The sequence below is a fragment of the Dipteris shenzhenensis genome, chromosome 21 (assembly GCF_047967505.1).
Source record: "Dipteris shenzhenensis isolate YYH24624 ecotype China chromosome 21, Dip_SZ_1.0, whole genome shotgun sequence".
Taxonomy (NCBI): domain Eukaryota; kingdom Viridiplantae; phylum Streptophyta; class Polypodiopsida; order Gleicheniales; family Dipteridaceae; genus Dipteris; species Dipteris shenzhenensis.
Window position 1 is genome coordinate 17,973,073 of NC_141616.1, and position 27,155 is coordinate 18,000,227.

General features: G+C 42.7%; 1 protein-coding gene across 1 annotated transcript in view; it reads right to left on the reverse strand.

The window, feature by feature from the left end:
- Positions 1-17,568: 17,568 nt before the first annotated feature.
- LOC147888577 (uncharacterized) overlaps positions 17,569-27,155 on the reverse strand; it is a 61,247-nt gene continuing 51,660 nt past the window's right edge. Inside the window, exons 5-11 of the mRNA XM_087392749.1 lie at positions 20,368-20,653; positions 19,921-20,025; positions 19,554-19,682; positions 19,354-19,403; positions 19,135-19,232; positions 18,612-18,896; positions 17,569-18,324 (exon numbers count right to left, since the gene is read on the reverse strand). Of these exons, the coding sequence (XP_087248875.1) occupies positions 17,767-18,324; positions 18,612-18,896; positions 19,135-19,232; positions 19,354-19,403; positions 19,554-19,682; positions 19,921-20,025; positions 20,368-20,653 (1,511 nt within the window). The 3' untranslated portion in view covers positions 17,569-17,766. The remainder of the gene's footprint in view (positions 18,325-18,611; positions 18,897-19,134; positions 19,233-19,353; positions 19,404-19,553; positions 19,683-19,920; positions 20,026-20,367; positions 20,654-27,155) is intronic.

The window sequence follows — 27,155 nt, forward strand, 5'->3', positions numbered from 1 at the left end:
AAACAATATGAGCAGTGTGTGGATAAAAATGGAACATGCACAAAAGACACAAAACTAGCTCAAAATGGATTTCATTCAAAAATAGGAAAACGAGCTGAAATACAATGTTCTCATTGCTTTGAGGATCTCGTTCTATGATTGGGGGCATCTTGCTCATTCACGAAATCCTTAGGATTCTTTAGGAACATATATTTTTGTTTCTATGAGCTAGCTCAGAGAAAGCTATTGAGAAGACTGTCATTTAGCATATCCTCTTCTACATAGCCACAATTTGATATAATAGAAATTATTTTGTAGCCTCTACCAACTTTTTGGGGCTATCCTTCTAGGTACCATGGCTATTCTTTCGGGTATCCTGGCTAATATGTCATTGTTTAGAAGCTTCATAGCTTGTGATGCAATGGTACCCAATTTATGTGCTTCATCGTAAAGACAGTCGATGTCTCTATCTTGGTTTCCCTTATCTGCATTATCAATTAAAATTGAGTTATTTTACATAAGGGATGCAATTGCAATAAAGCACATAAAAGTATCATAACATAGCTATATACCCTTTCATCTATTTTCTTCTTGATGTTATATAAGGACCTTACAAACACTTCTCTTTTTTCGTTCTACTCCTCCCTTCATCACACCACTAGCCTCATGTACTGACATGCATTCATCAGTTGAAACAGATAACAAATGTAGTTGAAATAGATAACTAAATACAATAAACTCCATATGTAATGCAATAGAGAAAACATAGAAAAAGGAAAGAATGCAAATGACACATCCTAACTTCATCGAAGGTCACAACTGTCGTCTCTTCCTTTCCATCTCCTTCTTTTTGTCTGTGAATCTTCCTTTGCAAGTTCTCTCTCAATTACTTCCCTCTTTCTTCTCACCTTTTCCAAGACATCATCTTTGTAATAATCATTGTCCTCATGCCCTTTTGTAGCAAACCAAGTTGATATCAAGAAGGTTTTCATTCTCTAAGGGGTCATCCATGATCTCTTCGGTTGGTTTACCACAAGAGGCTTGCATGAATCCATGCTAGCCTTTCTTCATGCTAGGAAACAATATTGTAGTGCTAGGAGTTTCAAATACCTAATCCTAGGTAGGTACTCTCCTAGACTTCTTCGTAGCTTGTGTATCATGAACTCTACCTGCTTTTTCTTTCAGTACTACAAGGAAATGGCTTAGTACTAAACCACAAACCTATTCTTAATACCAATTCCACAAAATAGTATAATATTATCTATTTTCAAAACAAGTACAAATCCCACAAATATAGCTAGTACTAAGTACAACAAACTAGTACTAACTAACTAGATACCACATGCATTAGCATTGAGTACTATAGGCAATAAGTTTAGCACTACTATTTGTTTCTATTCTATTAGTATCTATTACTATTGTAGTACTATTATAACACTAGAGTATTTGTAAAAGAGAAACATATAGTACTACAATAGTAATAGATACTAATAGAATAATAGAAACAAATAGTACATTAATATTCTATTACATTAAAACTAGAACAGAAATGAATAGTACTATAGTACTCTACTATATTAGTATTGTATAGAAATAGATAGTACTATATTAGTACTACATTAATACTCTACTAGAGAAACTATATTAGTATTGTTATGCTCTACTATATTAGTATTGTACAAAAATAGATTGTACTAGATCAATACTACATTAGTACTCTACTTCAGAAACTATATTAGTATTGTACAAAAAATAGATTGTAGTACTATATTAGTGCTATATTACTACTATATTAGTGCTATATTAGTGCTATATTATTACTACATCAGTACTCTACTATAGAAACCATATTAGTACTGTTATGCTCTACTATATTAGTATTGTACAAAATAAGATAGTACTATATTAATAATACATTACTACTCTACTACAGAAACTATATTAGCATTGTACAAAAAATAGATAGTAGTATTATATTAGTACTCTACTACTAAAACTATATTATACTTGTTCCTACTCTACTATAAAAACATATAGTACTACATTAGTACTCAAATATAGAAACTATATTAGTAAACATATAGTACTATATTAGTAGTATATCAATCCTATATTAGTATTAAATGGTAACAAATAGTACTATATTAGAACTATGTTAGTGCTAGACTATATTAGTATTGAATAGGAACAAATAGTAATATATTAGTGTTATATATGTGTACTACATGAGTACTATATAACCCCAAGGTACACAATCAATGTTGACTAAATCGTAGCAGACAAACAAAGAAAAATCAAACAAGCATGAAGAAAAGCATACAATCTACTTACATGGACAAATGCTGATGGACTATGCAAAACTATCAAAATAAGATGAGAATACGATCAAAATCGTAGGTGAACAAAGAACTACCATACAAAAATGATGATAATAGGCTATGAGCTCATATGTGAAGCTCATTTATATAAAATGAAAAGCATACTAGCACTATCAAAACATAACTAAGTCCTAGTCCCCCTCTTATTGCAAATAGACCATATTGTATTTACACAAAGTCTTCAATAACCTAAGCCTACATACCTACTTTGCTCATGAACTACCGCATTAAGCAAAATATGTGCGCCTCTTTGGTGATGTTTGAGATGGCCATATGAGTGTTGATGACATGCTAGTGCATAAAGATTGAGGACCTCAATAAGGAGGTCCTCAACTCAAAAGTCCATCCACACCACTCTACCCCCTATTAGCTCTCTCTAGTAAAAAACTCTAAAGCAAGGACGTGTCCCATAGAGATCTATATTCCATCATTGTGTCCTATTTTTGGGGACCAAATCTCAAGACCACGTTCTAGGAGTAGCCAACTATGTCCTTTGATCTTTGCTACCAAGGAAAACATCTATCGTGCACCCAACATGGGTACACTACAACTCGTCTCACTATCAACCATCCCAAAGATAGTACCACTCTGTAACACCTTCAAAAATTATGTATCCATCTAATATCCATCATATTACCCCTAGAACCCTTTGATTTCCCACATCTTAGGGCAAAATATGCATATTAAAAAACCCATGCATCCCGTTTTATAAAAAGGCCCTTGGATGAAGGTAGTTCTCAATCTTTGGTGTCTCAATTCATTGCTGCAATTCCAGTAGCAAGGAGGTCCAAAGATACATGTAGTGTGGCATGCCTCACCATTCGGCTTCAGTTCTAGTAGTAAGGAGATATGTAAACAGTGATCCTTGTGCCTCACCATTGGTTGTAGACAAGAGCAACAAAGAGTTCAAGGATCGGTGCACTAAGAGTACCTCTCCATTGGCTAATAGTACCTCTCCATTGGAGAAGCAAAATCTTTTCTTGAGGAATCCATGTCACCTTCTTCTATGAGGATGATGGTTGCAGACAAAAGCATGAAAGAGGTTTGTAGAGAGGGCATCTACTCAGTCCATTGATGTTCTTGGGGCGTACGTATGCTCATAGAGCTTTGAAGGTCCAAAAGGGAGGTAGAAGATAGTTTTGTGGTGGGCTAGTGGTCCACATCTAAGCATCACCATACCTATGCACACTTTTGTGCAGGATTGTCGTAGTACATATTTTACTGTGTCTACTCTCATGTGCATGGTTCCCCAATTGCCCACAATGGTGTAGATGATATCATGCCATATGTTGACGAACGTGGCTGGAGGCCAAATCTGTTGTTCCCCCATCACTAAACTGAAGCGATCCAAATTTTCTAGGTTGTGATGCTAGCCACCTTCCTCTATAACTGGGGATTTTGATCCAATTATTCTTGTTACGGGTTCTGAACTTCGATACTCCTTTGAACTTTGACTCACTTCTAAGCATTGATATGCTTTTGAGCTTTGTTAAGATTTTTTTTTGTTAGAGAGCACATGTCGATTCAATGAAGTTGCATTTCTAACGACAACAACATGTCAGCCAAAGAGCAATCATTGGGTTCAAGCTTTCATCTCTGATAGACAAAGAAGAAGTGCACAGGGGCCAGTGATCAGCACTACACATCGGCTAGAGAGCATGTTTGGTTTAAGCTTTCACCTCTACCAGAGAGAGCACGTCAAAAAGAGGTACCTCTCTCTCTCTCTCTCACACACACACACACACACACACTCTCTCTCTCTCTCTCTCTCTCTCTCTCTCTCTCTCTCTCTCTCTCTCTCTCTCTCTCTTTCTTTCTTCTTCTTCTTCATCTTCTTCTTTCAAGTTTGCCTCGGCATACAAATTTTGCAATTTCACATGACTGAGCTACATCCCTGTTTCTTTTAGAAGAGTGGGTGGCTGCCATGGGATTCAAAAAGATTGGTAAGTCTGCTTTCCAACACGTGTTAAAATTTTGCTTTTTAAAGTAATCTTTATAATCAATGGAGGTCCAATCTATCCCAGCCTTACTAAGAGGGAATCAATAATAATCGCAAATGGAAGTACTTATGAGCACCTTCCATATGAAGAAAATATGGGGTATCGTCATGGAAGTACTTGTGAGCACCTTCCATATGAAGAAAATATGGGGTATTGTCCAAGAAAGTTAACATTGACAAACATCTACATTTTAGGCTACCACACTAACATGAGAGCAAGTAAAATTGTGTAAAATCAACCAAAATGGGATGAAAGAACTTGTTTAATTCTTAATCTAATAAATTTATATGTAAAAGATGTAATGATTCCCATCATTAGAGATAATAAGGCTCCAGTAATTGTTGACAGGAAAGCACTAGAGAAGAGATTTCATGCTAGACACATACTAAGGATCCTTATACTAGAGAATTAGCTCAACATAGCAAAGAAACTTTATACTGAAATGGATACAAACTATTAGTCTTTTTAAAAGGCATCTCAAATCAAATGACCTTGACCTTTATAAATAAAGAAATTAAGCCTAAAATATTAGTTCATGAATTGTCTAGGGAAATATTATGAGCAATTTATGATAGCCATGGTCACACAAGATATAGCACCCACATCTAGAATCATATGCGCATCCATAAATCGTGAGCACAATCAAAATATTACACAAACATAGGTCTACTTCAAAGGGAAATTGTAGCAAGAATTAAGATCCTTCAATAAAAATAAGATGAACGGCGGAACATAGACTTGGATATCTAAGGAGCTCATTCCAATCTAGCTCAAATAAAGAAACAATGAACTCACCAAAGTAAAGGAATGGACACAGGGTAGGCAAATGGGTGGCTTATCAAGATGGGCAAGTAGATTAGGGCTTTTAATCCAAACACAAAGACTCTCGGTCTTAAACTAATTTTACAAGGCCACCTTATGATAGTATTAGAATGTAGCTATGCCCTATAATAATTCATGCACTCCCCCAACTCTCTGGCTATCCAGATCTAGTAAGTCACTTTTTGGTGTTTGTACTTTGTCTCATAGACCCGTAAGGTTTTTTGCAGACATTAATTAATATTTCTTTCTAGTCCAAATTTTTGCTAGCCCTTTCATTACCACAAAGTTATCCACCACAAGGTCTACAGACTAAGTCCACCACTCACAGTTCAACTTTCAATCCTTTCCCATGCTTTGAGTTATAGTCGTAGTCAAGTCAATAGGTCCAAAGTTTCTCTCATTTCAGCTTCTCTTAGTTCAGTCCAATTTAGGCTACCCCTCCTTTTATACTTCACATACCTCTAGGTTGGGTTGAACCCCTAGTTCAAAGTTCAATAGGTCCAATAGGTCTAGAGTTTCTCTCATTTCAGCTTCTCTTAGTTCAGTCCAGTTTAGGCTACCCCTCCTTTTACACTTCAGTTCAATTCACATAACTCTAGGTTGGGTTGAACCCCTAGCCCAAGGTTAGATCCAGCATTGGGGTACTCAAATCTATGCAGACCAACATGGAGTCTATCAAGCCTTCCAAGTTGAAGTCGTTTGCTCCCCCAAGCAAGCCCTCATACTCAGCCATTGTAGCGATATCAACACCCACTCCTTATGCAACAACTTCTTTGAGACAAAGGATCATCTCAGACCTATAGGAGAAAATTTATTATTTATAGTAGCGAGCTCAAGCTTCAGCTTGTAGCCCTTGGTAGAAAAGTGCAAGAAGTGGATGGTAAAGGAAGCAAGAAATTGTTGCAGAGGTTGTACACAAATGCAATGCATCCCTAACATTCGATACTCATCTCCACAGTTAAGGACATCATCACCAATAAAATGAGCTCAATCAAGCAAGAGATGGGTGCTAATGCCAGCAACAAAGTCACCTTTAGTGGAAGTAAAAGAGTAGGAGACCAAAGCAAACAATAAGATGATCTTATGCAAGGGGGATTGAAAGATGGTTGCCTTCATGATGATGATGAGAAAAACAAAGATGACATAATCGTATGTGTTAAGAAGGAAGTACTACAAGTTGAATGGGATGACAATAACATACACAATATAAGTCAAAATGGCACACAAGCACATATCTAGTTCATAAGGAAGGCAGCAAGAGTTCATATCCTCAGACAAACACATAAGCTAAAGGGTACAAACATTTTGATATGTGAGGAGCTCACTCCTATCTAACTCAACAAAAAAATAATGAACTCACCAAAGTAAAGGAAGCATGCAAAGTAGGAAAATGGGTGGTTTATCGAGATGGTCAAGCCTTGATTAGCTACTTCAAATCCTAACCGGAAGACTCTCAATCTTAAATGTAGCTATGCCTTATAATAGCATAGGAGGAGGTAGCTTCTTGCGCTCCCCCAATTCTATGTCTTGTAGACAAGCTCAAATAAAGTTTGCCTTGTTGTAAACTTCTAGTGACTTTATATGCAAAGATCACCAATTCATCCTTGTCAAATGAATACACCTACATGTGAATTGTCCCCTTATTCCACAATGTCTACATAATGCATTGAAATAATCTAATTTGTATTCACCTCCATTATCACAAAAGAAAATTTTGATGCACTTGTCAATTTATTTCTGTATAAGCGTCCATAAATCTCGAAATGCTTCAAGTTTTACCTTCAAGCGATAAATCTCAAGTTTTTTGGAGTCAATACCAATGAATTTGATCAAATACAAATTTCTGCTCAAATAAAGTATTTAGACATAACCCAAATGCTTGAATGGATGATTTAGAATATGTTAGTGCTCCTAGATCATGATAATGTATGCCAAGATTACCTCTATTACCAATTTATCGTAATCAAATGAATACATCTACATGTGTATTTTTCCTTGATCCCATATTCACCGCCATTACCACATCAACAAAATTTGATGAACTTATCAGTCTATTTTTGTATAAGCATCCATAAATCTCTAAATGCATCAAGTTTTACCTTCAAGCCATAAATCCCAAGTTTTTTGGAGTCAATACCAATGAATTTGATAAAAGACACAGCTCTATTCAAATAAAGTATTGAGACATAACCCAAATGCTTGAATAGATGATTTGGAATATATCAGTGCTCCCAGATCATAATACTGGAATATGGACTTACTTTTACCCATGCAGTATGATTCATATGTCCTTTTGTGAATAGACCCTTGAACCGAATTGGCATCTCAAGAAAAATACAACTCATTAAATTGAGGTGTCCAAACCTTGGACATTCCGAGGAAGGGATCACGAATCTGATTTGTTGCACTAAGCGCTCTCTAAATTTGAATTGCAAAAGACAACTTGAGCATTTTGCCAATTTTGGTACCTTTTGCAGTAATAGAGTTGGGAGTGTACAAGTGTTTGACGAAGCAAAAAATCTAGTTGAGAACTATTTCCATGTCTTTTGTAATCGTCTTACCAAAAAAAATTGTGCCGTTGTTGAAACATAAAAAGTATCTCCAATATAATTTACGATGCGTTCATCATTTTGAGGCAATATAGTCCTAATTTCTTCAACCTTATGTAGAGTATTATCAGCCATTATTACATTTATCCTCTTTGTCATTGTCTTCCACTCTGGTAAAATCATTTTCTTCCCATTCAAATTGTGGTACTTCGTTCTTAAGACATATGATTATGTCATCAATGTCTTTGTCCTCATCATTCATGAAGGCAACCATCTTTCAATCCCTCCATGTCTTATTTCATGCTCTAGTTTCTTCCCCTTCTATGTCCAGATAGAGATCTACTTTTTTGACTTTGTTGCTACAAATTAACATCCATTCTTGCTTGATTGAGATCTCTCTCTCTCTCTCTCTCTCTCTCTCTCTCTCAGCCAGCTGCTTCCCAGTTCAATTCATCAATCCCTCCATCTAGCTCTCCTATCTTCCCACTCTAGCTCCCTCTTGCCTGTAGTCTGTTGCCTTTAGCTCAATCCACTTGTTACAGTTCACCATGGCTCATTTTGCCACCACAATTCATCATTCATCATGGGTTCTCAACAAGAAAATCCTCTAAATATCTTCCAAAGTATGCCTTTGCCACTAGGTCTATGGGTCACTGCCACATACTCAATGTTGAGTTCATTTTTTCTTTGTTTAGTTCATTTTAGGTTGAAGGAGCTCACTTCACAATCAGCTATGTTTAGGTCAATCTAGGTTGGGCTGAACCGCTTGCCCAACCTAGAGGTTACGTCAAGCAAAGGAGCACTCAGATCTACACAAGACACTATGGAGTCCCCTACACCCCCCCGTCACTCGCCTTCTCGACACCTCTATACAAACCCTCATACTTAGCCCTTGTAACCCTATCGACACCCTACCCACCCCCTATGCAAATTCATACAAACAAAGGATCATCTCAAACCCATAGGAGAAAAACTATTATTTGCAACAAGAAATCAAAGTGTTCAAACTTCAGCTTGCAACCCTTGGGGGAAAGTGCAGGATATGGAGAGTAGGAAAGCAAGAAATTCTTGCAAAGTTCATATGCAAATATAATGCATCTCCATCTGCATCGACACTTGTCTCCATAAATAAGGATATGATCACCAATCAAGTGACGTAGAAAAGCTGACTATAGAAAGTGGTCGACAACCCTAGAATCGTTTGGCTACATGAGTGAAGCTGCTTTCCCTCATTGCGCAGCCTCTAAAGCTATGTCTTAGCTAAATGCAGAACTATCGTTTGGAAAAACCAGCCGGTCATTGTGTCCCCTTGTTGTACCTACCGAATTCGCAAGGAATGGTACAAATACTTTGCCCATTTGGCCTCAGTCTCCTAGAGGGACATCTATCAACCAGCAAAGGGGAGTATGTCTCCTACTCTCTTAAACTCTCTATGGTTGCCAAGTCTCTCCTAAGAGCCTTCTCAAAAACTTGTAGAGTCCTCTAGAGACGGTGTGTCTAGAACCCTCACTCCACATTGAGGCTGCTCCAAATGCATGACAACGGGAGAATGGTAGGGCATGGTCATGCCTACCAAGATGGTTGTGGATCCCCCTCTTGCAATCCCAATTTCCTACGTAGAATTTATCCAATTCCTCCAGCCGACCAGCACTACATATTTGACAGAAGGAGAGGTTACTTGGGAGCCTGGTAAACTTGAGCTTCCACCACCATGGATGGAGGATATAAATTGCTATGTTGCCTGACATGACAGATAAGGGTGCCCCACCTTGCTTGTTCTCCTTAAACTCTAGATTGTTGAAGCCTTTTGATTTGAGTCCATGATGGTAATAATGACCATGCCATTGAGGTTAGCGTGGTCAGATAAAAGAAAATGACAAGGTAATGCTGATAAAGATTCTATGAAAGAAATAGCAAGCACAAATATAGTAGATTCTCTCAAAATTTTCAGCACCTCTTGTGTGATAAAATACTTACCCAAGAGTTCCTAGGTTCTTAGTATTCAAATACTAGTTGCAAATCATAATCCTATTGAGTTCCTTGTACTCTAAGTTGGTTGGATTATTTGACAATTCAATGACATCCACTTCTTAAGTATTCTCTAAGTACCCAAGAGCTACTAAGTTCTTAGTATTTAGATCGTAGTCACAAACCGCCATCTTCATTGTGATTTTCAAACATCATCCTCATCCTACTCACTATGAACCAGACCTCAATAACCTAATGAAGCAAAGGAAGATGTGCCATTTGGAATAATTGGGATCAAAAGACAGAGCGTGGCAACCCAAATTGTGATGCCATAGCTTGTAATTGTGTTTATAAGGTAGCAAGAAGAAGAAACTATAGAAATTCCTCTCGCTAAAAAGTAAATGCATTGACAAAAGACCAAGCCCCAATCACCCCTAAGCAAAGTGCGAAAAGTTCAAGCACAACAACACCCGCTTAGATCTAGAAGCTCGATGTCTACTGAAATGTTGAAATAGGGAAAGCCAAGAATAGGGCATTAAAGTAATGGGAAAAAAGAATACAAGCACAATTTGAGGCACATAGGTTCAACCAAAGGCAATACAAGGCAAATGCTAGGGAATTATTGTTGCCACCATAAGCATATAGAAGGAAGGAGAGAGAGAGTGAAGGGTGATTTCATGCAAGATGTGACAGGGGAGAAAGGGAGAGAGGTGTAGTTAGGAGGAAGTAGTGAGATCCGGGTAGAGGAGTGAGAAGGGAGTCATGAGAGAGCATAGGGCTAGGGCGAACCAAGGGGGATCCCGCGTGTGGCTAGCTACTCAGGGGACATGATGGCAAGTAGAAGAGGAGTGCAAAAAGGTGCGCAACAAGATAGGGCTAGATCGCAATCTAGAACATATGCTTTTGGGGGGGCCTAGAGGCTTAAAAAAGCGCTATCCCTCTGTTTTTGGACGGTGAGCTTTTGAAAAGCAGGGCTTTACTAAAAGCCTACTCTCCCGTTATTAATTCGGCCACCTTGCCTCCTCTCCTAGCTTGTGGATTGTGCAATATTCCAGCCCCTCTACGTCTTCATGCTCGGGAGCCAAAACCATTGTACGGCCTGCTATAGCACTTCGTACGGACAGCCAGGAGTAGGAGTCCCGGGTTCAGGAATCCAAGCTGAATTGTATGCTCAGCTCAGCCCAGCTTACTGTCTTCATCGGCCAGCCTTCCCTTCTTCCATCGTCTCTATCCTAGACAGCTTTCACTTCGTCTCTACCTCCTAGCTCCGAGGCCTTTTTAGCCTATCTTCTTTTTCAAATCAGATTTTAGTCATGGCTGATTCCATAGACCTCGGGCTTGCGATGGGAGACCAGGATATGAACTACCACGCGAATGATGACCAGGGTCTCTACGATGATTTGATTATGAAGACTCCCTTCAGTGAATTCACCACTGCTCTCGATGAAAAGTTCGAGCAAGTTAACATGAATCAAACGGGGTTGACACAGCAACTCCAAGGGATTCAGACTTCACTCTCACTTTTGACTAGCACTGTTTAGGCACTCACGCATGTGGATGCCTTGGCTTCAGTGTTAGGTCCGAATATCACTCCAGATCCTTTTCCCAAAGATCAGAAGTCTTGTAACAAGGAGGTGGTTGACACTTGGTTGCACAAGTGGCAAGTACACTTCCATCTTCACCCTTACCTAGATGATAAGAAAGTATAGCTTGCAGCAGGGTATATGTCAACAAAGGCTTTATTGTGGTGGAAGGAACTCTGACCCAAGCCTGCAACATGGATAGAATTTGAAGGGGTCTTCAGGAAAGAGTTTCTGAAGGAGGATGATTACGATATCACAGGCAAGCTCAAAGCCCTCAATGTGTCCAAGATGAATCTGACTTTTGAGGTCTATCTTCAGACGTTTCGGGATTTGCTGACCAGAGCTACAAAGATGGATCCAATGACCTTGCTAGGTTTCTTTGTGGATGGTTTGTCTGACTCGTACAAGCTACAGATCAAGAATAACAAGTGTACTACTTTGCAAGAGGCCATGAATTATGCGCGCATCTATGATGATACCATGGCCAGTGCAAAGGGAACCACCGTTCCTGACACAGGTGGGAAGAACAAGAGGAAGTTCTTCCAGTCTAGTACTAGTACCGGGGAGTCGAAGTCTATAGACAACGCCTCCAAGAAGCACTTGACTCAGATGAAGTATGGTCGTGCCCATTTCCTTCGCACATTGAAGTCAAAGAAAGAGGGACGTTGCTTCATATGCGAGGAGCGGGGCCACACTAGGAATGATTGTCCTAAGCGCAAGAACTAGATGCAAGCACCGGGACCGAAAGCTCCATGCGGGTCCAGGTACCAAAGCTAAAGGAGCTAATTAAGTTTCGATGATAGGTATTTATGTGAATGTAATTACCTGACCACTTTCTTATAATTGCACTTTTAACAATTCGTTATTTGGTTCCCATGATCTTTTCCAAGTTTATGGAGAAGTTAGGGACCAAAGAGTTGACATTCTCTTTGACCTGGGCAACTCTCACAACTTTGTTAATTACAAACTTGTGTAGAAGATGGGGTTGTCCACGATACCTAGTGATCACACCTACAAGGTGCAGCTTCTAGTTGGGAAGCAGGTGCATGTGGACTTGTTAATCGGAATAGAGTGGTTTAAAACCCACGATATTCAGATTGGATGGAAAGAGCATACCCTTTCTTTTTTGGATAAGGACACCCAATTTTGCATTCAGTGTGATAATATTCCCTCTTCTCAGGGACCTATTGTATCTACGATGCACCTTCGGAATATATTAAACACTTCTCATTATGATGTGTATTAGTGTGTTTTGATTCCGCTTTCTTCATTTGTTGTCTCTGTTAATAATAAAAATGATTTAAGCGTGTTTAAACACCGTGAATTGAGAACGTTGTTGGATGATTTCATGGATGTATTCTCTGCTCAACTGCCAGAAAGTTTACCTCCACAACGAGCAATAGACCATCGCATAGATTTAGAACCTGGGGCTCAACCTATTAGTGTTCCACCTTATAGGATGAGCCAGCTTGAGGAGGATGAGTTAGCTTCACAGGTACAAGATTATCTGAATATGGGCTATATTCGCCTAAGTAAATCACCTTAGGGAGCACCTGTCCTCTTAAGAAAGAAGAAAGATAATTTGTGGATAATGTGCATAGATTATAAACGATTGAATAATGTGACGATTAAGAATCGATATCCTCTTCCTCATACCGATGATTTGATAAACTGTTTGGCCTGAGCGAAGTATTTCACTAAGATTGATTTGCGTACGGATTATCACCAAATCCGTATCTATGCTAAACACATCGATAGAACCACATTCCAAACTAGGTATGGCCAGTGGCCACTACGAGTTTTTCGTATTACCTTTTGGTTTGACCAATGCTCCTGCTACCTTCCAGCAAATGATGAACAATTTGTTTCGATATTTTCTGAGCAAATTCGTTGTTGTGTTCTTAGATGACATCTTGGTATATAGCCGAACGCTAGAGGATCACATAAGACAAGAGGCCAGACCTGTAGCTTTTGAGAGTAAGAACCTAGACGACACCCAATATCATTGGCCCACACTAGAAAAAGAACTCTATGCAGTGTGTATGCTTTGAAGGTTCGGAGACACTACTTGTATGGTTCGAAGTTTCTTGTATTGACCGATCATCACTCAATCAAGTATATGTGTGACAGATTTGAATTGAGGGGAAGAAAGGCTAGATGGGCAAAGTTAATGCAAGATTTTGATTTTGAAATACGTTATCGAAAGGGTTCCCTGAATAGTGTGGCGGATGCCTTAAGTCGAGTCAAGTTGTAAATGCTATGTCATTTACAAAAATATCCTCAGACCTATTTCAATCCTTGAGAGGGATTTGTGCAACTGATAGTCATTTAAGTTCTTATTGGCAGAAAGTCCAAGATGGGAGCTCCATGGTTGACCGGGACTTAGGGATTGTGCCACCTACGGTACAAGTGGCGGGAGGTCAGTGGATGATTAGGAACGACTTGCTATTCCGGAATGGAAAGATGTGTGTCAGATGTTTCGGATCTTCGAACCAAGATTCTCTGGGAGTGTCATGATGCTCCTAGTGCTGGACAGCCAGGTATACATCGGACTCTGTCTCTTGTGAAGCATACCTTTTATTGGCCTAAGATGCGTGCATTTATTGTTAAAACTATGGTAGGTTGTCGGGTTTGTCAAGTTACCAAGGCAGAACGCCTTAGAAGCGCGGGTTTATTATAGCCATTGCAAATCCCGAGTAATAAATGGAAAGTATTTCCATGGATTTTATTATCGGTTTGCCTAAAACGCGCAAGGTTCATGACTCCATTTGGGTCATAGTGGACCGTTTGACAAAAATGGCTAGATTCTTACCTACTAGAACAACCATCTCAGCTGTTCAGTTCACTCATGAGTTTGTGGACCACTTGTTTAAGCTGTATGGTTTGCCCTCTAACATAGTCAGCGACATGGACTCGAAGTTTACAAGTAACTTTTGGACACTTGTTCTTGAGAAGTTAGAAACTTTTGTAAGTATAAGTTCCTCAGATCATGCACAATCTGATGGCAATACAGAGAAGGTCAACCAATTGGTTGAAGATATGCTTTGGGCATATGTTTCTAAGAGACAGTCTTCATGGGAAGATTATCTACCTATGATAATTTGCTTATAACAGTGCAAAGCATTCGAGTGGTGGTTACAATCCTTTTATGATGGTTTCAACCTAAGTCACCAGTTATGGTTGGAATAAAGGGAATCCAAAATGATGCTGCAAAGACATTCTTGCAAGGCATGCAAGAAATGTTGCAGTTTGCCAAGGAGTCTTTTAGAAGTGCCCAAGATCGGGACATATTTTATGCTAATAGACATCATTCACCTAGAGAGTTCTCTGAAGGAATGATGGTATATTTGCGTATTCCCAAAGAATCCAAGAGCCTAAGTACTGGTTTGGTTCCGAAGTTATCCCCCAGATACTGTGGTCCATTCAAGATTATTAAAAGAATGGGACCAGTTGCATATAACTAGACTTGCCTCCTGATGTTAAAGTACATCCAGTGTTTCATGTCAGCAGACTGAAAGAGTTACTGGGTGCGGATGATCAACTTGTTTCTCCTCAAGAGATAATAAAAGTTACAGATTTGACTTTTATTCCACACGAACCTGAGAGTATTCTTGAATTTCGTGAAAGACAGATTCGTAATAGAACTATTATGGAATACAAGATCAAGTGGAAGGATTGTGTTGAGGAGGATGCATCATGGGAGACATTACAAAACCTCCAGAGAACATTCTCGGGTTTTTTAGCTAACTCAAGAGTGAGTTCTTAGAGGAGGGGAAGTATGTCATGTGCACGGATTGGTATCTGACGTGTAATGGGTACACAAGACTAGAACAGGTAGCCTGGGGAGGCTTAGGGCTAGGCAAGCTTGATTCTCAAGTTGAGTGGCAAGGGTACAAACCAGTTAGAGGTCTTTGCTATTTTTGGCGCTTGGGGCCTGAGTCTATATAAGGGGCCTAGAGGTTCACTTCTCAGAGAGCCGATTGGTGGAGCAAGTCTCGTTCCCAGGTTCTAGGTCTGATCCTAGATTGAGTCGTGGACGCGCGCCTGCATCATAGCATAGCCCAAGGCCCAGCAGCGGATCCCAAGCTTCATAGTGCCACCTAGTGGTATGGGACACCAGGTTGGTTAGGATCTGGTTGGGAGTTCATGCCAGTAGCTCAGCTCGTGGTCCGGAGGGGACATCTCCTAATTTGGGATCGCCTCCCGTAGATGTCATGGTTGGGTGGTGAGTAGCCTACTCAGTTTCCTCACGTTTGGTGTGTTCTTGTGTTTGATGCGCAGAGGTTTCAGGAGTGCTGGGGTCGTGTCACATCCCTTCAGCAGTCTTTCATATGATGAGGTAGTCAAAGACCCCTTTCATGTATTAGAAGCTTTGGGAGGCCTTCAAGGCCATCCCAGTTCAGAAGTGCCCAGAGGGACATGCCTTTTGGGAGCATGAGGCCACCCTATTGCGCCAGAGATCTTTGGTCTCTCGACTACAGGTGGATTCTGTCTAGAACTTTAAGGGAGGTGATTAGATTGATATGATATGCGCCTGATCGCTCTCCTTGACGGTGCAACCAAGATTTTCCCCAAGGGCTTGAGTCTGTAGGTTGCACCTACACCTCCTAGACATCATTCGTGACACACAAACATGATTTTGGTTGAGATGAGAGTATCCTAGACAACATCATGTTTTGGGAAGCCATAGAGTGGGAATGTTAGGAGGCTCAGCCACTAGTGATGTTACTCTTGCATTTCAAAAAGGCCCATGACATGGTGGACTAGGCCTTTTTGGAGGGGACCATGAGGAGATTAAGCCTCTTGGGGTCTCTACCTTGTATACAAGTAGCTCTAGCCAGATGTTGGTTGTTGGTCACATGTGGGAGGCCTTCTCTCTATCTTGGCTCAGTGAGGCTAGGCTGCCCTCGTGGGAATGCGCATGCTGATCCATCAAAACATGGAGCTCTTGGATTTAGAGATTGCAGACAACACAGATTTTTATGTGGAGGGCATGGCTGCTAGCCTAGAGAGAGGGAGTGGCACCTCCTAAAGGTGTATTGCTGGGCTTTTGTAGCCAAGCTCAGGTCGAATAAATCAGTAGGCTTCCTCACAGCCTTCGAGGTGTTGCCCGCTTGGGGAGTTGATCTTGGCTTTAGATCGATACCCCATGGCTAGATGGCACGCTACCTAGGATGCCGGGTGGGAGTGGATGTTTAGTGGATAGCCCCAGTCTTAGATGGCACGCTACCTAGGATGCCGGGTGGGAGTGGATGTTTAGTGGATAGCCCCAGTCTTAGAGAATGTGGAAGCTTCTTTATTGGAGCTCCGCCAGACTTTCCCTCGCAGGTTGAGCAATTGCAGTGAACCAAGTTATTTTGGTCATGGCCTAGTAACAATGCATCATGCTTGTGTTTCCACAAGGGTTGTACGGGGTAGCTCAAGATGGCTCAAGATGTTGGTTCGGAATTTCCTTTGGGGCACACGCACTAGTCGAGCATGCGCCCGGTAGACGTGATCCTCCCCCAAGCAAAGGGAGGGCCCAATCATTATGGACCTAAAGATGCAGAGTAGAGACCTCTTCGGAAAGCTCATTGTTAGAGGTCTCACTTTGGGCCCAAAGCCTTGGAAGCTCCTACTCTAGCAGGGGTTTCTAAGGGACACACTCCACATAGGAGGGTAGTGGCAACAATTTTCTCGGAGGCCCCCCTCACAGATAAGGGGTCACCATTGATGCTGAACTTGATGACAGTTTGCTGACACCAATCTGCCCGCCTCATTCAGCACACAGTGTGGAGACGAGTTCGATGGCATCTAGAAGTCCGAGATCAGGATGGGCACATGTTGGGCCACCACATGCACATCAGGGGCACATTGGGACAGTGGACCTACCTGCTCCTTGGGAGCTTGTCACAGCCTTTCTGAGCAGGGGGAGCAGTAGCTCCAGGCTGTGGCACGTTTGAGGGGTGCTCATGGCAGGCTCATGGAGGTGTCATGGCGTGAGGGGCTTAGGGAAGCCCCAAATCCAGACCATCCTCCACGATGCAGTATGCTCAGACCTCGAGATTTGCAGGCTGCAGGATGGCCTTCATTTGAGCACCTTTCTGGATTGCTAATTTGTATTCTCAAAGTTTATAATAGAAGGTTCCTTTTTAAAGGGGAGATGGGGGAAAAACCCATTGCCATAAACATAACCGTGCTTTCTTCCAAAGTAATATTATCGAAAGGATTGTTCCAATATGAGAAGTTGATTGATTTAGGACAAATAGTTAAATAAACTCGCTCCCAAATCCCAGCTAAGATGAAATTCAATTTAAATGCCATCTGTTTGTATCCACCCTTGAACGTAGTAATGATGAAAAATTGGAAGCCCAATCTTTAATACAATGTAAATAGAATACATATGATGACACACACCTCTCTGGGGAGCCTTTCGTAATCAATACAATTGTGAGAGGAGAACATATAGATCCACAGAGACAATAAATAGCTCACAAGAATACAATAATTATTCTTGCGCCCTCATAGCTTTCCCTTGGGCATCGTGAACTTCATCTTCACATTTGAGCATATGGCCTCCAGTTTTATTTTGGCTAACCTCCAAAAGCAGTGTTAGAAGTGCTTCACACATCTGTGCTGGATCAGATTCCTGAACCTCTTTGCGTGAGCGAGAATAAACCATCCAAGCATGGTCGAGCTTCCTATCCGGCCTCACCACTACAGACCCAGGAATTTCTGCATCCTTCCGTACAACAAGGCCATCACTTTTTACACCATATCTTAGCTCCAGATGTAGTGCACATATAGCCATAGCAGCTGCCAAAGGAATAATTACAGGTAGCTTTGTGACAGGTGCAGGCTCATGTAAGTCTGCTCCATGGCCAGCAGGTAAAGGAAGCCATGGAAGTTCTGCATGGGCAATATGTGACATGGTAGATATAACACTGGGAGCAATGCTCACCTCAGTATGGAATGAAACTGTCGGGAAACCAGAAGGTAATGGATATTTTGCCAGGAATTCCCGTCTCTTGTCATACGTCAAGTCTTCTAGAGAGTGGATATCACCCTGAAAAAATGTTGTCTGAATATTGTTATGTGCAAAATCAAGTCCTAAATTCCAGCACATGTAAGAGCATAGAGGTTAACAGACACAAACACAGTTGGAGAAAGTATTGCATTGCTTGAGGGCAGCGGGCAAGGCAGACTAGCAAAAGAAGGAAGCCCCTATTAGGTGCACAGAACTGGACTTTAGGGGAAAGCCTGAGTGCACACACAAATGAACGCCAAGTTGTAGTTACAAAAGAAACAAGAAACAAGCAAACCAGTCTCATGATTCCATATCTACAGATCTACCTTTATAATTTTGCAGATCAGCAACTCCATGACATGTCGCGTTTCGTGATCTGCAACTTGACCTTCTCTAAATATGTCTGAAGCAATTGGGCTGCCACCATATGGACTCTGAACCACTACTAAACCAGCAACTTTCTCCTTCAGGTCCGGCCAATATTTGGCTATAGCTGCAGCAGAATCTACCCCACCTTTGCTGTGCCCAAGAAGCATTATACGCTTTCCACACCCCCAGTACAGCTCTTCGATGTAATTCTTCAACTCCAGGGCGTTTGTCTCTACGGATGCCTGCCAGCAAGAAAATTGCCATGAGCAGCAGACCACATCTGCTTGCAAGCCCTTTCGATATACTAAATGTATCTTTAGTATGACTGTCACAGAAGCCTTTAGTTCACACAATTCAGGATTTCGTCGAGACATCCTTGACCAAACTGATTATGTCATTAGACAATTTTGAAAATATATTGCCATTAAAACAGCATTTTCTAGCAGAAGGGAGGGAAGCAAGCTGGCTAGAAAATAGTACCTCACTATGAATTTTTGCAATGTGACAAGTGAGACCCAACTTTGAAAAGTACTTCTTAGTGTCGACAAAATAGAGCGGACTGTGATTGCTCAACAAACCTGTTACAAAAAAAAATCGAAAACCCTCATCAGCAGCTTTAACCTGTGCAAGACTTTTGCCTTTCATTAGCTGGAATGTCCAAAACTCAAGATTGGTGGAGTTTTCTGAGAGATTCTGTACCTGGGACAAGGAGGTAAACAAAACTGTTAGGTAGCTTGTGTATGCCATTACTGCCATGACAAAGCATAAGTCCATCCCTCAGCTCCTTACAAACAAAAAATCCAAAATCGAGCAGAGCTTGAAACATTGGAAATCAAAACTCCTCTGTTAGGTACATGCTAGTATAGATGGCAAGATGCGAGAAAAAGAGAGCAACATACCTCACTAACCCTAAGAGTTGCACAAACCTAATGGTCCTATCTTGCACTGGAGCCAATTCAGGCATGCATTGCAGCCATCCAATGTCATCAATAGAACCCCGTAAAGTGGTTTGAATACGGTTGACCATCCTGAACAAGACCATGTAAGCAAACATTCACCCATTTGATCAGCATTCCAGACTGCTGCCAGGCCAGTATCAACACTAAAGACTATCTCAAATGACCAGGCTCTTCAAGCTTCAAAGCTCTGTTGAAGAAAGACTATACAGAAAGAAGCCTGGTAATCAAGGGTTAACATGAAACTGATAGAACTAGTGCTGAGTTAGATTTGCATATTTGTAAGTTACACAATAAGAAGACTTTGTACCTTCTGACATGGGTGTGAGTTCGAGATATACGTGTCTGACAACATCTCAAAAAATAAAATGCCAGTTGCCATACAAATTTGAGACTTAAGAATGGGAACAACAACCTGCACGTTCCATTCTTCAAATAAGAAAAAACTGCCTTTATGATGTGCTCTTAAGAGAACAGTGTGTATATAAATATGCGCATGTGCACAGGATGTGTCATCACAGGTAGTGGCTTTCAAAAATTTTAAGCATTCTAATCATTTAATAAGATTAAGTGCCTCCTAGGGATAAGAATGTCAAGGTAAGACTTCACATGCCAAAAAATAATATTCTTAAACTACTGTAGTTGAACTGCCCTATTGAAACTCTGCAAAGCCTAAATCAACGCTCTAGCAAATAATCCACACCATGTTTGATTCCCATCCCTCAACGACCAGAAAAAGCTGCATGAAACCACTGACCCTTTCCAAAAAAATGACGGGATATTCAAGATGAGATGCCCAACTTCCACCAATGCTGACTCCGTTAAGCTGATAAGGTCACACAAAGTTCCCTGGGATGTAGTACTTAATAGTCTGCACATTGATGATGACAAGATGGAGCCGCTGTGGCCAGAAGTGAAATACAATCTTTCTTCATTGACCTCACCCGCCATTTGAGCTATGCTATTCCATCTGAGCAAATTTTCTTGTACTACTCCACTTGAATCCAAGGTGTCTGCCCTTAAGTCTCGAGCTGCAACCTCTTCTGCAAGCAACCACACAAAGTCCCCTTACAAAGTGGATTCTAATCTAAAATCATCATAGACATAGGTTAATCATGCACACTCTACAAAAATGCCACACATTGGTCATCAACCTTCCATGTAGAGCTAATGTTACTCTCAGTTTCAAGCAGCCCTGACATGAAAAAGCTTCTGGATTTGACAAAGATATATAAATATGCTTATGATATAATTGCATGGGATGTTGTCTCAAAAAGGTGTATGTCTTATATCAATAAAGAGCAAATAGCGGGGACAGTAAACTTGGAAACTGTCTAGAGCTATATATCAATCTTTAACATTTCCATTATATGTTCTCAGATTTAAGCTATCAACTCACAGTACTATGGAATGTTGTTCACAATGGAGAAAGAAAGAAAGAAAGAAAAATTTTATTAGAGTCTTCGGAAGACTGATGGGTCTATGAGGCTGAAAGAAAACCTCATACAAATCACAATAAGGGTGGAGCTACTGAAACGAGCATCATCACCCATGCTGAACCCTAAGTCTGATCATACATAATCAAATACATTTGGATGTAACAATGAAAAGAAAAGAAAAGGACTCGAGCGGAGCGGAGCGGAATCCTCCGTATGTCATGTCGCCCTGGCTGGTGCATAGCCGGTGATGGGACGCTAGCGCCCGTCAAGGGGTGCCGTGCGTCTCGGTCTCCTGGACAAGACTCAACACAAGACCAGAGCCACCGTGACTCCCATGGGACGTATCCCGGGTCTAAAAAATGACGGGAGGTCCCCCAGAGTGATCTGTGTCCCCCTCGATGTCTCGTGTGTCGTGCTACGGTCGTTGGGTCGGGGTCTCTGTCACGTCTGCCGCTAGAGACTGGACGATCAATGTCACTCGATGGGAAGAACTCTCTGATCTTGCTCTGAGAGGTGTCTGATGATGTGGCCAAGCCTCGTCGCCTGAGAGAATCGAAAAAATTATTCCCAAACATGCCCTAATGGCAAGTTCCTAGGTGAAAACCGTTTGTAACATCTCCAATTCCAATGTTCACAGTAAAAGCACATCAACATGGAAGACAAGACCCCTCCGAGTCAAAGGACCACAGCCTTGATAGCAAGTTCCACCTGCTAGTCAAGTGCTTGAAGACATGTCTAGTCCAGAATCACTCCAAAAAGATAACAGATGGTGGTATTGGACATGGACATTGATGAAAAGAAGATACAACAAGAACAAGAAGGGTGGACACCCACAAGTGGACCAAATGCCAAGAGAACCACAAATGAATCCCTTACCCAATTAAGCATTGAAAGAGTTACAAACTGAGCACTGGCACAACATTGACTATGTGTCAATCTTTCTTATTGTTTCCATTGCCATTAAGGAGGAATTTGAAAGGCAATGAGTGCAGAGGCAATCTTCAAAGTCAATTCAAAAGGAAAAACTACTAGCATCATAATGAAGAGCTCTCTATAAAATGTTATAGCCCATCCGTGCTATACTGAAAAGACTGCACGATTTTTCCAATAGATTATGCCAACTCCACTCAATGAATCCCACGCAAGCTGAGAAATAGGAAGACCCATGAAGCACTAGAGTCTCCAGCCAATGTCTTGTGGGACACTATTGGTATATTAACTGTTATATTCAAGGTCATAGATATAGACCGCGGTAAAGACAGTGCTTGTATTGTAGCATTTCGAGAGCTGGGATCTTAGGGGATTCTTATACCTAGGCACTAATTAGTGGATATATATCAAAAGCCCATGAGAGAGCTAAGCGAAAGGGTCCACGGTAGGATACATGGCATCACATGGAAAATCCACATGGCAACCACTAGGCTAGGTGAGAGGGCTCTAGAGAGAGAGAGAGAGAGAGAAAGAAAGAAAGAAAGAAAGTGTATTATTGTCCACTAAAGGCCAAAATGGGCCCATGGGACATCAAGAACTCTGCATACAAGATAGCACAAAATCAACGTGCCACAAAGAAGAGGCATCGTCGAATATCATCTAAGTGCTACGCAATACAATACAAGTGAAAGTACATAATGTCAAATCTAAGCCTAAAAACAAAGTAAACTAGATGCAAGGAAACCGCCCCTGGGTGCAAAATGGGGGGATGAGTACAATATGCCAATGCAAAGATACAAGTCCAGGTGTCACGGAGTCTGAGAACCAAAATAATACTGGAAATCCTGTCCATCGACTCTGCCTCCTGCTATGAGAGTACAAATCTGAGCAAAGGTGAGGTGAGCGGCTGGTGGGGCGAGATCTCCGTGAGTAAGTCTCCTCCGAAAAGCTGCCATCATCCTGGATCGTCTGGAGATGAAGTGACGAGTACGTCCCCTATGTAACAAGATCCTGCGGCGTCTACAAACCATCTCATATGTACATCCACAGGGTGGAGGCATGTGTCCTGTGTGAGCTCTGACCTCCTCGTGCTCCTCCTGGTCTCTGTCCTCTGGTATAGCGTGTGCCTGAGCTCTATCAGGCTGGGCTCTATCACGCTCCGGTCTGTGTTGATGGTCTCTGAGGTAGTCTCGTCGAAGCATAGTGGCCTCCCTGACATAAAGAGCTAGGCAATGCTGATCCTCGTAGTCCATCACTCGTGAGAGAGGTCCAAAGCCATCCGTGAAGAGACAGTGGAATCTACCTCTGAGCTCATAATATAGGGGGCATCTGCAAATGAAGTGCTCCTCTGACTCCACCTCTCCCATGGTGCAACAAGGGCAGATCCTGGTCTCTCGGCCTGGTCGCCGTCCATCCTCCATGCGTCGCATCCTACCAGCCTCTATCTCGAGCTGATGCGAAGAGACTCTAAGCTGGCCAAGGGCAATCCTCAGTGAGTGGGACATGTGGATACCTGTATAGCCTGGTGGAATGACAAATCCATCCTCTGAGATCCGAAGGAAGTGGTCACGATATGTGGCCATCTTCGTCGGAAGCTGCGTGGGATAAATCCAAGTGCGATACGTATGAAGCTGCAGCAAGTCTGCTCTCGTGACCTGGCTAAGCTCGTGGCGAGTCAACTCGAGATGAGGGGCATCTATGCTGTATCGGAAGGGAGGCAGTCTATCCATGTCTAGTCCAAGAGATGTGAGCCACCTAGTGAGTCTGAAGTACCAGCAGTATCGGGCCCCAGATCGTGCCAACTCCATAGAAGATGCAAGTGCTAACCATGGCAACCGAGCTCTGCCTGCTGCTGAGTCTCCAAATTCCCTAACCCTATGCAAATACATGACCGACTGAAACGCTGCATCCAATGCAAGGGGAGTAGCTCCAAACTCTGCTAGCATGATCTCGTGCGGAACTGTAGCCTTGGCCCTAATGAGCCGAGAGAACATGATGATCTGTAACCTCTCTACTCGTCTCCACTCTGCAGCGCCGAGGTCTCCTGCCCAGAAAGGAGCTGCATACATCGCAGCTGGTCTCACCAATGTATCAAAAAGCAAGGATTTCGTATCGGGATGCTGAAAGTGGGACTGAAAACACTGACGCTCAAGATGAGCCAACGAAGCATACCCTTTACTAATCCTATCTCGTGCTGCATATGTCATGGTGAAAACCGGTCCCCTGAAAACTGCCCCCAAATAAGTGTACTCTCTAACAAGCTCAATGGGCTGTCCGTCATAAGTGAAGCAAAACTCATCCGTGCTGTAAATACGATCAGAGGTGTTGAAAACCATAACCTTGGTCTTGTCAAGGTTTACGGTCAACCCCCTGTCCTGGCAAAACCTGTGGAGTGCCTCAATATGTGCCTGGAGGCCCTGAGCAGTAGAGGAAGTGAGAACCACATCGTCCGCATACAGGAGGATAGGAATGGAGGATCCTGAGAGAGTAGAGCCCACACCGCCTGTCATCTGTATAAACATCTCTAGCTCATCAATATATAATCCAAAGAGAGTAGGAGAGAGCGGGCAACCCTGCTTCACCCCAATCGTGCTGCATACCTCCTCTGAGAGCCCCTCACGTGTCCGAACCCGACCAGTGACCCTCTCATACAAAGCCATGATAGCCCACTGTATCTCTCCACTGAAGCCCATCTGGCGAATCCTCTGAAACAATCTGAATCGCGGAACTGTGTCAAATGCCTTCCTGAAGTCCACGAAGCAACAATAAAGCCGTTGCCTTCGTGACTTCGCCTCCTCTACCAGTGCCCTGAGTGTGAGGATGTGGTCAAGTGTCGAATGATCCCTGCGAAATCCAGCCTGCCCTCTGGCTCTGAGTCCTCTCATCTCGGCATGGTCATTTATACAGCTTTCCAAAACTGATGCATAGATCTTGGCCATAACGTGGCCAATCATGATGGTCCTGTGATTCGACGGCTCCATAGGGTCCCCCGACTTGTGGATAGGTACTATGGTATTGCCTAACCAGGACTGTGGTAGGCCTGTACAAACAGACTCATTGAAGAGACGGGAAAGAACAAAATCTAAGGCATCAATCCCATGGATTACATACTCCGCTTGCAATCCATCATGATCCTTAGCTCTCCCGTTCTTCAATCGGTGGACTGCTGCACGGACACTCTCTGGTGTGAAGAGACTAGATGAAGCTGGCCTAGGGGAATGGGATAAATCGATGGCTGGCTGATCTGGAACATCGTATAGAGCTGAAGTGTATGCAGACCAGACACGTGGATCTGTGAGGGGGCTCTGAGACTTCGAGCGGAGGAATTTTCTCCAGAATTCCTTGGAGTCACAGCTGAAAAGCAAGCTTCTCAGCTCCTCCTCATTCCGGGCTAGAAATTGGCGTTTCTTGCACCTAACCAACCACTTGTAGTCTCTCTTGGTTTCGGCAAGGAGGGGAGACTTCTCCTTGGTCTCAAGGTGAAGTTTCCTGCGGAGTTCCTTACACTCCTCGTCATACCAACCGTTGCAAGGAACAAGACCAACCGGTGGGGGACTAGACGAATGACATGTGGCAGGGAACGACATGTGAGCGGCAGAAACGAGTGAAGTATGTACAAGTTCCCACCGGTCCTGCGTGGATGGTAGAGCATCTAATAGATGAGGACGGAGTAGGCGGCTGAGGTTCTGGCTATATACATCATCGAACTGGTGGTCGAAATGAACCTCGTAATAGGGTTGGCGGTCGTGATAACGAGGGGGGGGTGGGTCATGGGAGACATTAGTCAAAGTAAAGTGGATGAGTGCATGGTCGGCAGAGGGCATGAAGGGGCTAACAGTAAGGCTATGGATGGAAGGGACTAGAGTCGGGGGACCTATGATGTAGTCGATCACGCTAGTACCACGCCCAGAAGGAGAAGAGAATGTAGGCATGGAAGACTGTGGCCACCTGGACAAGCCGTTATAAATGACCATACTGTGCGAGGTGAGGAGCTCCAGTAACTGACGTCCCTGATCTGTGGGCTGTACTGTGCAGTCTGATGAAGTCCGACAGAGGCTATCATCGTGAAACGCTGGGAGTATGACCGGATCCTCCATGAAGTCATAAGTGAGGGCCTGTTTGTCTGAGGTCCTCGCGTTGAAGTCTCCTAAAAGGATGACTTCTCCGCGATGTGAAAAATCTGCAATGTCCGCTGAGAGATCCTCAAATATGGACTGGCCTGGTCCAGTGGAAGAATAGATCGACTGCGCCGGGGGGAAGTAGCAAACTGCAATAAAAAGATCTCGCTAAGGGGCTCTGCGGCAGATGCGTACCCACAAGAATCGGGCATGTGAATCCGCTCTCTCCACTGTGATGATCCGATCGAGATGCTCTCTGTACAAAATGGCCACTCCTCCAGATCCTCTCACTCCAAATGTTCGAGTGTGCTGCCTGAAGGCAGATCTCCATGTATACCCTGTCACTCGTGGCAAAGGTCTCTCTGGACTCTCGTGTGTCTCCGTGAAAAAGATGATATCTCTCCCAAAGAATGCCCCCCGTAGATTGCCTGGCTGTGCTGTAAAAGAACCATTGCAGTTCCATACAGCGATGTGTAGACTATCTGACGGGTGGTGTGTCCCATGGGCCCTGTCCCGTCAAGCGGTCGTAGCAGGAGGTGGAGGTGGGGCTATATCTGCTGGTCTGTCATCTCTAAGCACTGTGGGAGCACGCCTCAAGGTGCCTGTGATGAGTCTGCCATCCCTGATCACTGCCCACTTGCCCTGAGCTCGGGCTGCATCTCTCTGAGGCATGAGCGCCTTGCGCTCCTCAACCTGTATCTGAGTCAGATCCTCGTCCATGGAAATCTGTGGGTGGTCTCTGAGTGTCCCTCTCCTCCTGAGGGCAGCTAGACGTGCCTGGGCATCTCTGAATCTGATAATGAGGGGCCGCTCTCTAGTACGATCCCTCCCGACTCTATATGATCCTACTATGCCATGATCCTGTACTCCCAGTGTCTGAGAGACAAAGGTCACAGCTTGTGTCATCGTGGACTTTGTCGCCGAGGGCAAGATACCACGAATGCGAATGTTGAGGGCCTTTGTGGCCCTCTGCTGTGACTCGGCCAATGTAGCTGATACAGTCGATCTCTGCGGTTGTGATGGCTGACGGCGGACGACATCCACCCACTCTGTGGCTC